Genomic DNA, 15,127 nt, shown 5'->3' on the forward strand with positions numbered 1-15,127 from the left:
CTTTCAGTTAATTTGCAGCTCTGTTTCTTCCTTTTCAGTGATTTGGTGATTTAGTCATATTCATGTGAGTTTTTATGCAGTCTGTACTGTAAGGGCCCAGAGGGTCCTCACAACTATTATGTTTAGCTCCCTTCCATTATAGTAAAATGATTGACACTCGAGAGGAAACAGTGCATTGCCAGAGTCTCAGTCTCTCTCTCTCTCTCTCTCTCTCTCTCTCACACACACACACACACACACACACACACACACACACACACACACACTCATGTACACATGCACTCACTCCCCTCAAGATCAGACCTGGATTTCGGGGAATTAACAACAACAACCTCTTCTATCTTCTCTCTCCTCCCCCACTCCTTAGACATTGTCACACTTGCTGTCCAGTGCGGCCATCAAATCCAGCCAGCTTAATTCACAGTTAACCATTTAAGGAACATCTCCACCAATTTATTCTTCAACTGTGTCAATTGGGTCCCACACCTCTACAGTAATAACCTGGAAAAAAATCTATTTTCAGCAAGGGCAAATTTGGGAACCAGCAACCCCTCCCCGCCCCCACACTCCTTCTCTGTGGGCATGTCTGGAAGCTATGATTTGGCCAGTCCAGGGTCAGCCAGGAACAGTCAGGGTACACAGCAGGGAGCAGCCCGTGATGCCAGGAGAGCTACTGAGTGCTGACTGCTGTTTTTAACAGACAAGACCTCATCTGTACCCTGGGATGGTCTACAAGTCACTCTAAAACCAGGCCAGCCTCGAACTCACAGCAATCCCCCTGTCCCTGCCTTCTGAGGGTTGAGAATAAAGGTGTGGCCGCTACACCTGACCAGGACCATACTTTGAACATTTCCCTAGAGTTTCTTCTTTCAGTTGGACTGTTTCCCGTTACAAAATGAAACTGTACCCAGTGGTGAATCTAATCCAGACTCTGACCTGTTGTGAGAAGCAAGAAGTTCTGAGAAGGGATGAAGAAGGGAAAAAAAAAATCAGTTCCAAAGAGTGAACACAGTAGTGTCCCACAGAGTCACCGGACAGGCTTAATGGAGGGGGCATTTGAGAACTGAAGGAGATATTACAGGTAGAGATGCCTTCTTTGATGAAAAGGGACGATTTGAGCAAGTGCCCGCCAAAGCAGGGTAACGAAGTCTAACAGGCAGGACGGGAAAAGAGTTTGTAAGTGAGGTTCAGACCAGGCCTGGGTTGTGATGGTCAGGGACGGATGCTGATCCATCTATTAGGTGCTCACAGGCATGTCTTTGGGACAAGGGGGAAAGGAGGTGGCATGTGGAGGTAATCTGAGTCAAAATGACTGGGAGGGGACACAGGAAAGGGAGGGGTGTGGTAAGATAAGAGAAGGAACCAAAATACCTGGACAGTAGAAATGAGGAGGAGGAACGGGTGGGCCGATAATGAGGAGGAAAGGAAGATGTGGGGTGAGGGGAGAGGAAACGGGGAGAGGAAAAAGAAGGGATTGTGGGGATGGGTGTCATAAGTAGTAGGTGAGGAGATTGGTTATGAGACGTGGAGTGGGCACAATGAGGAACGGAGGGGAAGAGATGGGGAAGACTGGGCTTCTGGGAGAAGTTCTAACTCAGGAGCATACACAAGGTGTGGTTTTCAAAATGTGTTTTCTCATAAGCTAAACAGAAAAAGATAGTACACTGTGTCCTGACACACACTACACACACACACACACACACACACACACACACACACACACACACACACACACACGTTTGTCTGGATTTGGTTCTGTGTCTTCCCCTTTTTTTCCCACACATAAATTGTTTTACTTCTTGAAGCACAGGGGGCTGACCTACAGCCTTTGGTGAGGCATTGGCTCCCCCAAGTGGAGAGGAAGAGGTTGTGCAGCTCTTGCCTGGGGGCCACCCGCAGGCTGCCCCGACTTTTTCCACAGGCAGCCTTGCTTAAAGTATGCATTTTCGGTGCGCACACAGCCCAAATGCCTGTGGTATTAGCTGTATCCCTTTTACCGAAATCACAGAGATGCCGAACAGAAAAGTTCAAAGACTTCAATGATAATCTAGTTCTGTCCCCTTGTTTTATGGAAGCTGACGCTTACATTTCTGACCTGCTCGGAGCCACTGGTGGTGCAGACGAGAACGCAGGCATCATTTTATTAATATCTGGACGTTAGGAGAAAGACTTGTGAGCTTCCCTGGGTCCCAAACCCTCAGTCTAAGGATAACTACGAGTTTTAAGCAGAGCCTGGAGAAAGGCCGCTGTGATCTTGCTGCTGTGATCTGTGCTTTCTGGAAGCTTCCAGCGCTGAGGCCGACTGCACAATTAAAGGGCCCAGACAGAGACGCACTCGATTGGATGCGTCACGGTCACGTTCGTTTCAATTGCGCTCATTTTGTCACTTTCTTGCCTTGTTGCTAAGCAGCGTCTTACTAAATAACGTACTTTTTTTACTTTTACCTTATTTTAACGTTACTTGGTGTAAGTCGGGCAAATAAATGACTAACTCATCTAAATCCCACGAGTGAGCCACAGTGAAGAAGTATTGGAAAACACATTCAGCAGCATTGCTTGCTTTTGCTGTGTAAGATCGGATGCCGCACCTCCCCGCTCACCCCTCACCCAGACTGAAGTTTCTAGAGTGAAATGAAGAGCAGGCCTGAGAAGCCCAGGCTCAGCCTAGATAACCCAGGGGTGCTGACGCTGTGGCGAATAACTCACCTCCTCCCCGGACTTGCCTGCTCCTGACTATCCTCCCAGGCTGTTGTTCTAATTCCTCCCTTAGCCCCTGCAGCTTGGAGCCTCTGGAGTTTAGGCTGTGAATCTGCATGGATCTAATGAATCTTTAAACTCTAGCTCCACCCATGTGAACACAGAAATCCAGCCTGGCTCCACCAGGAAGCAGTGTCCTGGACTCCTACCTTCAAGGTTTTGTTGTTGTTTTGTTGTTGTTGTTGTGTTTGGTTTTTTTTTGTTTTTTTTTGTTTTGTTTTTGGTTTTGTTTTTTGAGACAGGGTTTCTGTGTGTAACAGTCCTGGCTGTCCTGAAACTCTCTCTGTAGACCAAGGCTGGCCTCCAACTCACAGAGATCCTCCTGGCTCTGCCTCCCGAGTGCTGGGATTAAAGGTGTGTGCCACCGCTGCCCAGCCTTACCTTCAAGTTTTATGCGTGCTGTTCATTGTTGCCCCAACCTTCGCCATTTCTGGTATTCCAACAAGTGCACATGTACACCAGGGCTCTAACAACTTCCCCTTGGGATGCGCTTACAATTCTGATGTGCTACATCCGGCCTACCCTTGCAAGGTTGTGAGCCCTTCCAGAGAGGCTTCCCCAGAAGCAGTGAGACTATAATCCAGAATATAGGCGAGAGGCTCAGGGTGGTCCTGTTTCCACCGTGCTGGCAAAACTCAGGGAGAAGAGTTCTGTCAATAAGATGCTAGAGGTGTCATTTCCCAGGATTCCCCCAAAGTCTGCACAATACTTTGTATTGTCATAGTTTAAGAGGTGATGGCATTGCTTAGGTTTTGAAATGCCTCTAGAAGTTTTAGTCCTTTCTAAAAGAGCCCCAGGCATTCATACAGAAACTTAAGCCATTTGCTCTGCTCATTCCCTCCACAGTTTGGTGCCTGCAATCGCTGATAGGGTGAGGGCCAAGATGTTGCCTCCGAGCAGCCAGGGGAGTGTTCCGCATCTGTGGGAGGGCTGTCAGCTATTAGGCTGTAATTTAAAACACATCTCAGTGAAGGAGGTGAAGTGTTATTGATCATACTAACTTAAGCTGTCCTCGTCATGAGCTTCCCATTTTAAAAGCAAATAGTTTCATATTCTGCTTCCCTGCAGCCATGACACTGAGATCTTAATAGATGTCTTCTGCAAACTTCTGGACTGAAATGTCCAGCACAAGCCAAGAGTTGTTCCACTCTTTAGCCTTTCCTGATAAGTCCAATCCTACAGAGGTGATGCAAGACATGTCAACTGGAAGCACACTAGAATCTAGAGCAGCTGCTCCAGATGTGGTCTGTTAGAATTACCCAGGAAGCATTTCTACACCATGCAGATTCTCAAACTCCAGAGGGCAGTGTAGAGTCAGGCGTGTCCACCTCTAGACAAGTCTGCTGCCCTCTCCAATGGGGTTGCTCTTCCAGGGAAGCTTGGGAAGCACCGTGTGCCATGTCCACTTCCAACATCACATCATTGGCATCCTGCACTAAAGAAAGCAGATTAGCCCAGCATTTCTTTAGGTACTAGATCCCCTTGAAATCTGCCAAGATTTCCCCAGGATTGATTTAGGAGAAGGTGGCCAGCTATAGATTTTCAGCAAGGACTTAGTGGGGTATACTCCCAACCAGAAACTCTCCACATTCTGGAAAGAATGAGCTATGCGTGTTCATAGAGAGAATGGGTTTATGACAGTTAAGTATCTCTGGCCCTGATGAGCTATTACTAATTTAGTCCCTACTGTGTGCCAAACAGTGGGCTGGGTTCCTTATCTGCCTAAGCTTATGAAATTCTCCAAACTCCACAAAGTTAACATTTTTAAATGAAGACAATGAGACTTGAGGAAACTTCCTCGTACTTAGGACCACAGGGAGCGCTGATTCTTTAGCGTGCTCTTGGGTGTAGGAGCCACAGCTAATGACTCTCAGGAGCAGCAGAATGGTAAGCTGAAGGCAGCTGCCCTTAAAGCTGTCATTTGGAGGCAGGTGTGGCAGCACGTGCCTGTTGTCCCAGCAGAAGGGACAGGCATTCAGCCTTGGCCATCCAGGAATACACAAGACTCTGACAAGACTCTGACTTTAAAAGGAAGGATAGGGGAGGAAGGAATGAAAACCCACCGTTCGGACCCACATCAAGCCATAAAGATGCTTTGAAGAGGGATGTCCCTTGCATACCAATCTCAGAAAATAGCCAGATATCAGAGAGTGGTGAATGGGTCTGCAATGGACATCAATAAACAGACTCTGCTGAAGAGATCTGATCATCTACATCTCCTGCCACATAGCCCTTGGGGACAGCCCTAGAATTTACCACTCAATCCAGGTATCCATTCCTTAACAAAACTTACTATCACTTGCCCAAAAAGTATACAAGTGTCATGTTTTAGTCATTTCCTCAGACGTCAATCTCTTATAAGGATTCTCAAATATATAACTTCTTCATTCCACAGGAAGGTCTTATAGAATCATACCATACCCTGTGGGGTTTTTTGTTTGTTTGTTTGTTTTTGGCTGCTGTTTTTCACAAAAAGTATTACTTTAGTTAAATTATTAGGACTCTAAATAAAAGCATAGCACTGTCTTCATTTTGAGTCAGTTCAATAGCTACAGTTAACACTGTGTACTTAAAATTAATGTTGAAATGACCTGGTCAGTTGATCTTGGGTCATAGGTCAAGGAAAGAGAAGAACTCTGTGTCACTCTGGGTAGCTTTGAAGCTTCTAAAACAAAAATACAATTTATACACGGCACAGTGTTGGGGTCCAAAGTATATGCTGTTTCTTTTGGCCACTGGTAAAGATCAGCCTTATGACAGAGGACTCAGAATTCAGAGGACTTGAAGCAAGAATATTAGTATTCATATGAAAAATGAGATCCTGAAATTGAGGACCTGGAGGCATCCTGCATTCTGAGTGTGGTATCCTGGGTTCTTGGCTCCAGATTCTCCCCTCTCTCTTGTCCCAAGCTCTCTCTTCCTCCAGGTCATCCTTTCTTAAAACACTTAATAAATCTCTGTTTAAGAACAGCTCAGATTTTCTTTACCCAGTTTCCCATATGTTCTAGCCCTGGGCACTGTGCAGCCCATCATGGCTCAGAGCTGAGTTCCTACCCCTGTCTTCTCTGAGATTCATATAAAATACCAGTGTGTACAATCACCTAATATAGACTATCCAACACCTTGTGAAGAGCCCCTTCAGAAGACATTGTGCTTATATTACCTGGTGTTCCCTGTGACAGGGACCACACAAGAAATGTATATTAGAACTCGGTTCAAGAAAATAAAAGAAATGCACATATGGAACACACACACATACACACACACACACACACACACACACACACACACACACACACACACACCTCCTTACATGAAGACCGGCCTAATTGCCTTGGTGCAACATAAATGTTTCTTTCCCTTTGCGCTTTGAGCTAATGTTGATCCTTAGTTCTTGCAGTACTTAGCACTTCTTCCTATTTCTATTGCAGAACTCATATGAAATGTTTCACCTGCCGTCTTTTAAAGGCAGCAGCAGACACGACACTGTATTGATTTTGAAACTGTGTGTTTGCATTTCTAAAGCCCAAATTGCACTTGTAAATGTTCTTGCTCCACGAGTCAGTTTCAGAAACTAAAATTCAGACTTACTAGGAAAAAGAGTATCACCAAATGAGTTCTTCTGGTAGCCCCCCAAATTTTTAAATACCTGGCTTATTTTATTAATCTAGCAATTACCATTTATTGTAGACAACATTTTAAATTACAGATTGATGAAGAAAAAAGTCACTCACAATCCTACTAATGACTACTAACATTCTTGCTTGCCAGATATTTTTAAATTATACACATACTTTTTTTTAACCACCAGAGTGTCTTCCTGTATCATTGAAAACACAAACAACATGCATAACATTTGTAACCACTTAATCAATTATAAAAAACAGCCAAAGTATAGGGATAATGGTAACCATACAGAATAAGTCAAATCAAAATGAACATTTTTCCCTGATGGTAGAGGTAAGTAGTGGGGTAATGCAAGATATTTTAATTTAGTTTTTAGAGTACACATTCATGAAATCTTTAAGATTACACAGAAAAGTTAACATTGAGAAGTCTCAGCTTCCACCCTGTTTCTTCACCTGGTTCTCCATGGCAATGGTTTTATTAGTTCCCTGGGTTGGAAATAGAATACATAGTCCCTGCTTAGACATCAGGCAATAGCATGGTCTCCTGTACATTTGTTCCACCCCTTACTGTTTCCACTTTGATTGACAAGGCGATCTTCCATAGGAAGAGATAGAATAAGTGTTGTCTTCTGTGAGGGCAGGAGTGGGGGGTGGGGATATGTCTGCAAGTTATTCAGTTCTGTGGCTAGGCCTTAGCTCAGGTATTTTGTTCTCTGCTGACCATATTTGCTGTTATAAATGGTATCATTATTGTTGTTCTAGAATATGTGTCATCTTATATGTATAGATAAATTATATGGAGAAATTCCAAGTCTCCAGAAAACATTTTGACTTTGATGATTCTATCAAATTTGATTGTATCAAATTGCTCTCTGTAAAGACTACATCATGTCCACTACTCAGAAGTAAGCTTCCTTAAGGCCTCATAATTTTTGTTTGTTTGTTTGAAAGATCTTGAGTACATTTTAAAAAGAAAATTTCATTCTAGTAATGCTGGCTCATTAGAACTTATGTCCTCCAAATCTAACACTATTATTTGATTTATTAAGTTGAAACTGGAGTAATCATTTCTTTGTAATTTGTTAGCATAGAAAAGAGTCGTGAGTTAGACACCCACAATGTCCAAAACTCCAGTAATGCGATTCCACTTTAACATATACTGCGATTCCCCTCCCCCATCATTAGAGTCTTCCCTTATGATTTCTGTATGACAATCCTTGCTCTCAGTGGAAGAAGAAAGCTGAAAGTTATAAAGAAGCCCATAAAGGATTAAACTTTTTTTCATCTCATCTTTGGGTTCATTCTGGGTTTTCTTAATATTTCTGTTGTTTTTTTTTTAATGTTTACAGTATGCTCAGAGTAATTGAGTTGACACAATAAATTTGGAATTGCTGATAAAATGAAAGGTCTAATACAGCTACAGTATTTCATTATCTATTTTCATCTCAGACCTCTGAGGGGGAACTGTTTTGAGTAGCACTAGTTAATCAATGACCACAATGTTAATCGAACAAGTTCCAACGTAAAAGCCAGCTCCTTGCCTTGCTTACAAAGCACAGGATCATGTGTGGCTGAGCCATGGTTGCCGTATTGACCCCAGTACAGTCCTCTAAGTGGGGTCCTCTATGCCGAGGTGTCTGACGCAGCCTTTGTCTCCCTTTGCAGCATCTTCCTCAAAGAGCTGGAGAAGTACGAGCAGCTGCCTGAGGACGTGGGACACTGCTTTGTCACCTGGGTAACCAATCTCAATTCCTCCCCTACTGTTCACGTTTCCGGGGATACTCCTGGAGCCCTGCTCCGTGCCTGGCCTAAGGATTGCCTTTGGTGCCAGGCTCTTTTGGGACCAGGTGCTACAGAAGGCATCATGAGTAGACCTATGAAAGGTAGTGCATGTCTGGAGAGCAGAGCCATCCCTGGGCAAGTCTGTGATGTCAAGTCTAAGATCCACCTCAGACTCTCTAAGAACTTTCTGAATGATGAGAGCAGAGACCAGGAGAGTAGGAGAAGCCCACTGCCCAGGTAGCATCTCAGTCCACCAGCTGCTTCTCCAGGGTGTAGATCTAGAAGTTAGAACTTGCAGGCACCGTCTGTCCAGTTATTGGTTGCACTGTTTTCCGTACAAGAGAAGAACATACTCCTGTGCTCTCCATCCCAGTTTTGACTTACAGGATGAGTGTATACTTGTCCTCTTTCTCGGTGCTGTTACCGTGGTCCAAGTCAGTGGGCAAAATGTACCAGGTTCTAATTCTCTAAACTGGAAAGATAAACTTCAGTAGCATCCCCACTGCACACCATTCTGAGCTTGGACTCGTAGATATGAATCCAGAGAAGTCCGGGAGTCTACTTACGACACCAAATTCAACTACACAACCTCCAGGAATTCTGTTCTGTGGTTATTACTGAGTGGTAATCTGTACCCAAATGGCCTTTCAGAAATTCCTTCTCAGTCTAGAGAACTTATGCTTAGGAGTAGACAGGACTGTGGATGTGTTTTAGATTTCAATCCTGGATATATCTTACATAACTGACACATAACTAATATCCCAGCCAACCCTATAACTCAGGGCCTGACCCCAGACAGATCTCTGTGTGAACTCTTAGTGTCTGCCTTTAAGCATGCTTTATTTTTTCACAAAGTCTAAGCAGCCATCTTATTTTGTGCCAGTGTGTAAGTTGATGCATATCTCATAAATATGCTGATAAAGATAATTTATGATCCCTTGCACAGCCAATATAGAGAAAAATAAGGTTGAGCATCAAGAAAAGGGATTATTTTGTGTTGTTTTGGGCAATTTGGGGGTTCTCTTTGAAATCAACAATAAGTATGGCTCATCATCTCTCAGTAATTATGAGTAACTCTTAAGTAGTATAAAGCCCCTGAAATTGTTTCAAAAAACCTTTGGTGAATGGGTAAATTACTCACCTTTTGCCAACAATTATCTCAAGGAGATTTTCTTATGTTTTACAGTCTGTATATATAAGTACAGAGCAGGAATTAAGAGTAGAAAGAACCACTTATAATACGTTGAACAGCAGTGGTTAAACTAAAAAACCCACTTGCTTTGGGCTTGGCCACTTGTAACTTTGGGAATTTGAGGTCAATTAAGCAATCTCTGCAGCATTCTGCTCATCTGTAAGGTTAGAATAGCGCTAAGGCTCACCCCTAAGGTTTAGGGGTGGCCTGGAGATCAAAGGATGCCGTGTATGTAATACATAGGACAGTGAGGTCTGGTATCATAAGCACATATGTGCACTGCCCTCCAGGAAAGGATGTCCCAGATGTTCAAAAGACATGGAAATAAGCAGTGGCTCACCAATGGGGGCGGGGGGACAGTCACTAAGATTCACCTTTCTCAGGGGAAACCTGAGGTCATGAGAGAAATAAGTGAATTTTCACCCAAGCATAAGTCTGGGGCTTGAGGTAACAATCTCTTTGAGAATCATTGTTCAGAAAGTGACCCTCCCTTCTTCCTCCACCCTCGTCATTACTCTTGGGAAGTTGGAGGTGAGAACAGGCTCCCCAACTCCATCCAGTGGAGGCATCTGGAATATAAGCAGACCTCCCTCAGAGAGTTTTGCTCATTTTTCACTCTGTTATTGAATTTGCCTTGATCCCCTTTGTCCTTTTTTCAAGAGAAAGAGCATAATTGTTGATGATTTGAAGTGAGGGTAATCGATAAGTAAATTCTTCACAACTTCAGAACATGTTATCATTTTGCTTTCTTTCCAACACAGCCTGGTGTTAAAGTGAGCTTTCGTTCAGCAGGCTTTTTATGCATTCCAATAGGAGAAAAGTTTCCATGGACTGAGAGCACACATGCCACTTTTCTTAAGGAATTCAGACACTGTACAGCCCATGCTGGGTCTTTCAGGCATTGTGAAGAAAGGAAGTATATCGGCTAGCTTCATGTCAGCTTAGCACAACCTAGAGCCTTTGGGGAAGAGGAGACCTCATTTGACATTGGCCTGCGGACATGCCTGGGGGCATTTTCTTGGTTGATAATTGATGTGGGAGAGCTAACCTCACTGTGGGCAGTTCCATCCCTGGGCTGGTAGTCCTGGGTGCTATAAGATAGTAGGTGGAGCAAGCTGTGAGGGCAGCTTTCCTCTGTGGCGTCTGGTTCGGTTCCTGCCTTCAGGTTCCTGCCTTGAGTTCCTGTCCTGACTTCCATGGATGGTGGACTACACACCATAAGATGAAATAAACCCTTTTTCCCCCAACTTGTTTTTGGTCATGTCGTTTTATCACCTCAGTAGAGACCCTGACTAAGACAGGGAGGCCAATGGATGCTTATCTTGTCTTGTCTTTGTTCTTTTTAGGCAGACAAGTTTCAGATGTATGTCACCTACTGTAAAAACAAGCCTGATTCCAACCAGCTGATCCTGGAGCACGCAGGCACCTTCTTTGATGTAAGCTGTGGTTTTTCATGGTCAACGGTCCAGAGCAGGGAGGGAGGGAAGAGTGCTTCTCGGCTTTGCAATAAGTGTTTACCCTTTCTTCCTTGTTCTTCTTTACCAAACCTTTATCTCACGGCTAAAATATTTTGAAAACAAAACAGTATCTGTCTTTTGTTTTACCCCATCCCATCTCAAGTGTGATTTTTGACAAAGCAAATATTTTTTTCTCTTTCGACACCAAAGCTAGCAAGGCCTGTGATGATATAGCTGATGCTGCCGAAGTGTTTTACTGTCTCAATCAGTGGTCCACAGTTGTGGTCACTGGGCCAGGCACATCGGCATCACCTGAGGATCTTTCTGAAGTGCAAATTCCCCACTCCAGGTCTGTTGACAGAACCTCTTCTGGATGCAGCCCAGCATCCTACGTTGTAAGGGGTCCCCCAGTGTCTCTGACACCCACCCCGGTCTGTGAACCACTTCACTGATGCTTTCGCTTGCACTGTGACTGCACATGGGAATTTACCAGCTGTCTTTGAAAAATTCCTGACTCCTCTGCTTCAGAAGTGTAGTTGGCCTGAGTATGACTAGTATTGGGATGGCTGCCAGAGCTGGAAACTGTTGTCGTGGACATCAAGAGAAGGAAGGCTGGGATTCCCCCGCTCTCTCAGAACCTCGGCTGTTGAATGAGAATGGCCTTGGAGGTCAATGGGATAAATCCCCTTCGTGTGGGTCCCCCTAAAAGAGAGTGGCCTGTTGGCTAAAAAGTAGAAGGATCAAAAAGGTTCTGCGGGACACAAGGGATGTGTGAGACAGAAAGTTTGAAAAATGAAAGCCTGTGCAGCAGACTGGAGCACTGATGGCCTCTGCTGGTCCTGTCAGAAGTGACAGAAACTTGTTCAGCAATGTGCGGCAGCTGCCGGCCCATCTTGCTGGCCAGCTGCTTTCGTGGCTTCCAGGACATTTTCTATTGCATGTAAGATAACAGGCTAAGTCCCCAGGAGAATACCAAGATGTCACGACAGGGGTCTTGTACTCCAGTTTACAAAATCAACCTTGTGAGCAGCATTCTAGTCTGACACCAACATAGTAGACTGATTTTGTGGGGACCTTGTTGCTTGGGGAAGGGGCAGTTTGAGTGGGAGAAGCAACATATATAGGTTTTTAAAACAGATAATTAATTTGGAAACGGCCTTGGGTGTCTGAAATTGGAACTCCTGAGGTAATATATAATCCAAGAAAGTACTTCTCTAAGCTGGTACTAGGATTTATCAGATATTATATTGGATTCTCTATATTAATGCTTTCTTTGATTGACAGTGCATTTCCATAAGGTGTCTCTGGTTGATTAGTCATCAACAGTATCCAGAGGGGTCTTTTTTGAAGTTGTAAATAGATGGTGTCCTTCTTCCACTTAGCATTTTAATAACACAATTTCTGTGCCCTCAGAATGCCTCAGGTCTATCCTTGTCCAGCATTTCCTTTGCCTAAGATTGTGTCTCTTACACACAGACACATGTATACATACATACAAATCGTGCTTCAGAATGCTTTCTGTTCTTCACAAAGTCAAATGCTGCATCCTACACAAATCCAGCTCTTTATGCATGCACTGTGCTTTGTGTCTCTGTCATAGAATGTGTGGCAATTTGCTGACAGATGTACCTTTCTGCACACGTACTCTCCCTCCACCTGCAAACCCTTGAAACTTGGCGATGTATTCCTGATTCCTGTTTGTACATGTCTTCCTGCCTGGCGCTATATTTCCAATAGTCCTCCTTTCCTTATGTCCCTATTTCTAGTCAGTTTATGATGGAGGAGGTGGAGTGTTATTGATCATACCAACTTAAGCTGTCCTCGTCATGAGCTTCCCATTTTAAAAGCAAATAGTTTCATATTCCGCTTCCCTGCAGCCATGACACTGAGATCTTAATAGATGTCTTCTGCAAACTTCTGGACTGAAATGTCCAGCACAAGCCAAGAGTTGTTCCACTCTTTAGCCTTTCCTGATAAGTTCAGTCCTACAGAGGTGATGCAAGACATGTCAACTGGAAGCACACTGGAATCTAGAGCAGCCCCAGGAAGCATTTCTTTCTTTCTTTCTTTTTTAGGTTTTTGAGACAGGATTTCTCTGTGTAATGGTCCTGGCTGTCCTGGAACCCGCTCTGTAGCCCAGGCTGGCCTCAAACTCACAGAGATCTGCCTGCCTCTGCCTCCCGAGTGCTGGGATTAAAGGCGTGCGCCACCACTGGCATTTCTACACCATGCAGATTCCCAGATTCAAACTCCAGAGGGCAGTGTAGAGCCAGGTGTGTCCACCTCTAGACAAGTCTGCTGCTCTCTCCAACAGGGCTGCTCTTCCAGGGAAGCTTGAGAAGCACTGTGGGCCATGTCCACTTCCTACATCACATCATTGGCATCCTGCACTAAAGAAAGCAGATTAGCCCAGCATTTCCAAAATGTGTTAAATGTAAAGGAATTTATCACCTGTAGGAGATGTGTTGACATTTCTAATGTCCAAGCTGTGCTATTCAGTGGTCTTGCTCCAAGGTCAGTTTGGGATGCCCTAAAATCTACACTTACTAAGAGAAACATGACTATCAACAATGACTTCTGCTAGAAGTTCCCTCAATTTTTAAATATCTTTTTATTTCATTAATCTAGCAATTACCATATGTTGAATACAAAATTTTCAGTTGCAGCTTACAGTTACAGTCATCAATGATCCTAATATTGACCCCTGACCTCCACATACACATGTACACACAAGTGAACATGTATACACACATATGCCCCCCACATACAGAACAAGTATGCACATTTACTAGCTATTAGTAAACTTCCCACCACTAGTCATCACTAACTCATTTTCTGTATCTATAAATCTATCTTGTCTGGATATTTCATATAAACGAAATCATGTAATATGTGATCTTTTGTCACTGACTCTTTTTCTTGGCGTAATGTTTTCAAGGACCATCTATGTATGTTTGTACCTCATTCCTATGTATAGCCAAACGGCCCATTATATGGCTCTACCGTATTTGTTTTTCTGTTGATAAACTGATGGACATCTGGGTTGTCTATGCATAGACATGTGTTTTCAATCCTCTTGGGTCCATCTTGGAGATGGAATCACTCAATCACATGGTGGCTTTTTATTTATGCTCCTGGGCTCTTGTGAGACCCTCCTGGTTTGTCTTTTTACCCAGTCCCTTCCCCCTCTGCTGTGATTAGTCACACTTAACCCCTCTGAAGCGGTCACTGTGTATCCATGGTCTTTACAAGCTACAGTATTTTGGCATTGAAAACCTTGTCTTCAAATCCTTTTTATTTTCCCCCCAACTCAGCTCCATCAGTTACCTAACCAGTTTTGTTTGTCAGTTCTTGTCTTGGTGCCTTTCCTACTTTTAGAACCTGCCTTCCTTTACTTCCTTCCTCTGTGTTGAGACATGGTCTTCATTTTTTTTTTTTTTCTAACACAGTGATGATTGTGTTCGCCCAGATGGGGCTTTATCTCCCCTAACCATCCTTTACGGTGATCTCTGTTCTCATTGGCTGTGGCAGACCTTCCCTGTCCTTTGCAGTTCTCTGGTTTCTGTGTCTTGCATAGCCTCAGCTAGGTTATAAGCCTTTTGAGTACAAGGACCAATATATACCCTTTTCTGTCCTCTCGCTACGCTTGAGACTTGGAAGGTGATCATTTTGGAGTAGGGCAGAGAATGGTTTAATAGGTGAGACCAGGGGCACCAGCAGCAGCCGGAAGCCATGGTGTTGGCTTGGGTGTGAGCTGTGGGAATGGAAGGATTTGTCACCACTGCACAGCAGAGGGGACATTGATTGCCGAGAGTGACTCTGGTTTCCAGCTGAGGAGAACTGAGGATGAGAGGTGTTGACTATAGTGAGAAATGTGTAAGACACAAAGTAATGATCTGAGCTGGGGTGTATCATCCCAGCAGAGGAGGGCTGCTGGGAAGAGCGTGTCCTTGTGCAGTTTTAAGGATCGTGCAGGTGGATGGGACTCAGAGCCTCCTTCCGCCTTCGCGTGGCTCCCCCTGGCCCCTGCACTACCTGTCTCCCTACCTTTTGACTTAGTTCCTTTCCTCCCGCGGCCTCACCTCTGCCCCCCACTTCAGTCTGCTGCTGACTGCTCCCTCCTTTCCTGTCTTTATCCCTCCCCAGTTCTGCTCAATTTCCACTTCTGTTTCATGAACCTGATTCTTTCCCAGAAGTGTCTCCCTCTCTGTCGCCGATTCTCATTTCTCTCGTCATGTCTGTACCTTGGTCTCTCATGTTTCTCCGTGCTCTCAACTCTTATGCTGGTGCTCTCCTAAAGAACATTTTCT

General features: G+C 44.3%; 1 protein-coding gene across 22 annotated transcripts in view; it reads left to right on the top strand.

The window, feature by feature from the left end:
• Positions 1–15,127, top strand: part of Kalrn (kalirin RhoGEF kinase) — a 607,498-nt gene that overhangs the window by 383,920 nt on the left and 208,451 nt on the right. For all 22 annotated transcript variants that reach the window (XM_028886329.2, XM_028886335.2, XM_037209787.1 and 19 more), the window contains exons 26-27: positions 8,052–8,121; positions 10,707–10,796. In XM_028886329.2, the coding sequence (XP_028742162.1) occupies positions 8,052–8,121; positions 10,707–10,796 (160 nt within the window). The remainder of the gene's footprint in view (positions 1–8,051; positions 8,122–10,706; positions 10,797–15,127) is intronic.

This window comes from Peromyscus leucopus, chromosome 12 (assembly GCF_004664715.2).
Source record: "Peromyscus leucopus breed LL Stock chromosome 12, UCI_PerLeu_2.1, whole genome shotgun sequence".
Classification (NCBI taxonomy): Eukaryota; Metazoa; Chordata; class Mammalia; order Rodentia; family Cricetidae; genus Peromyscus; species Peromyscus leucopus.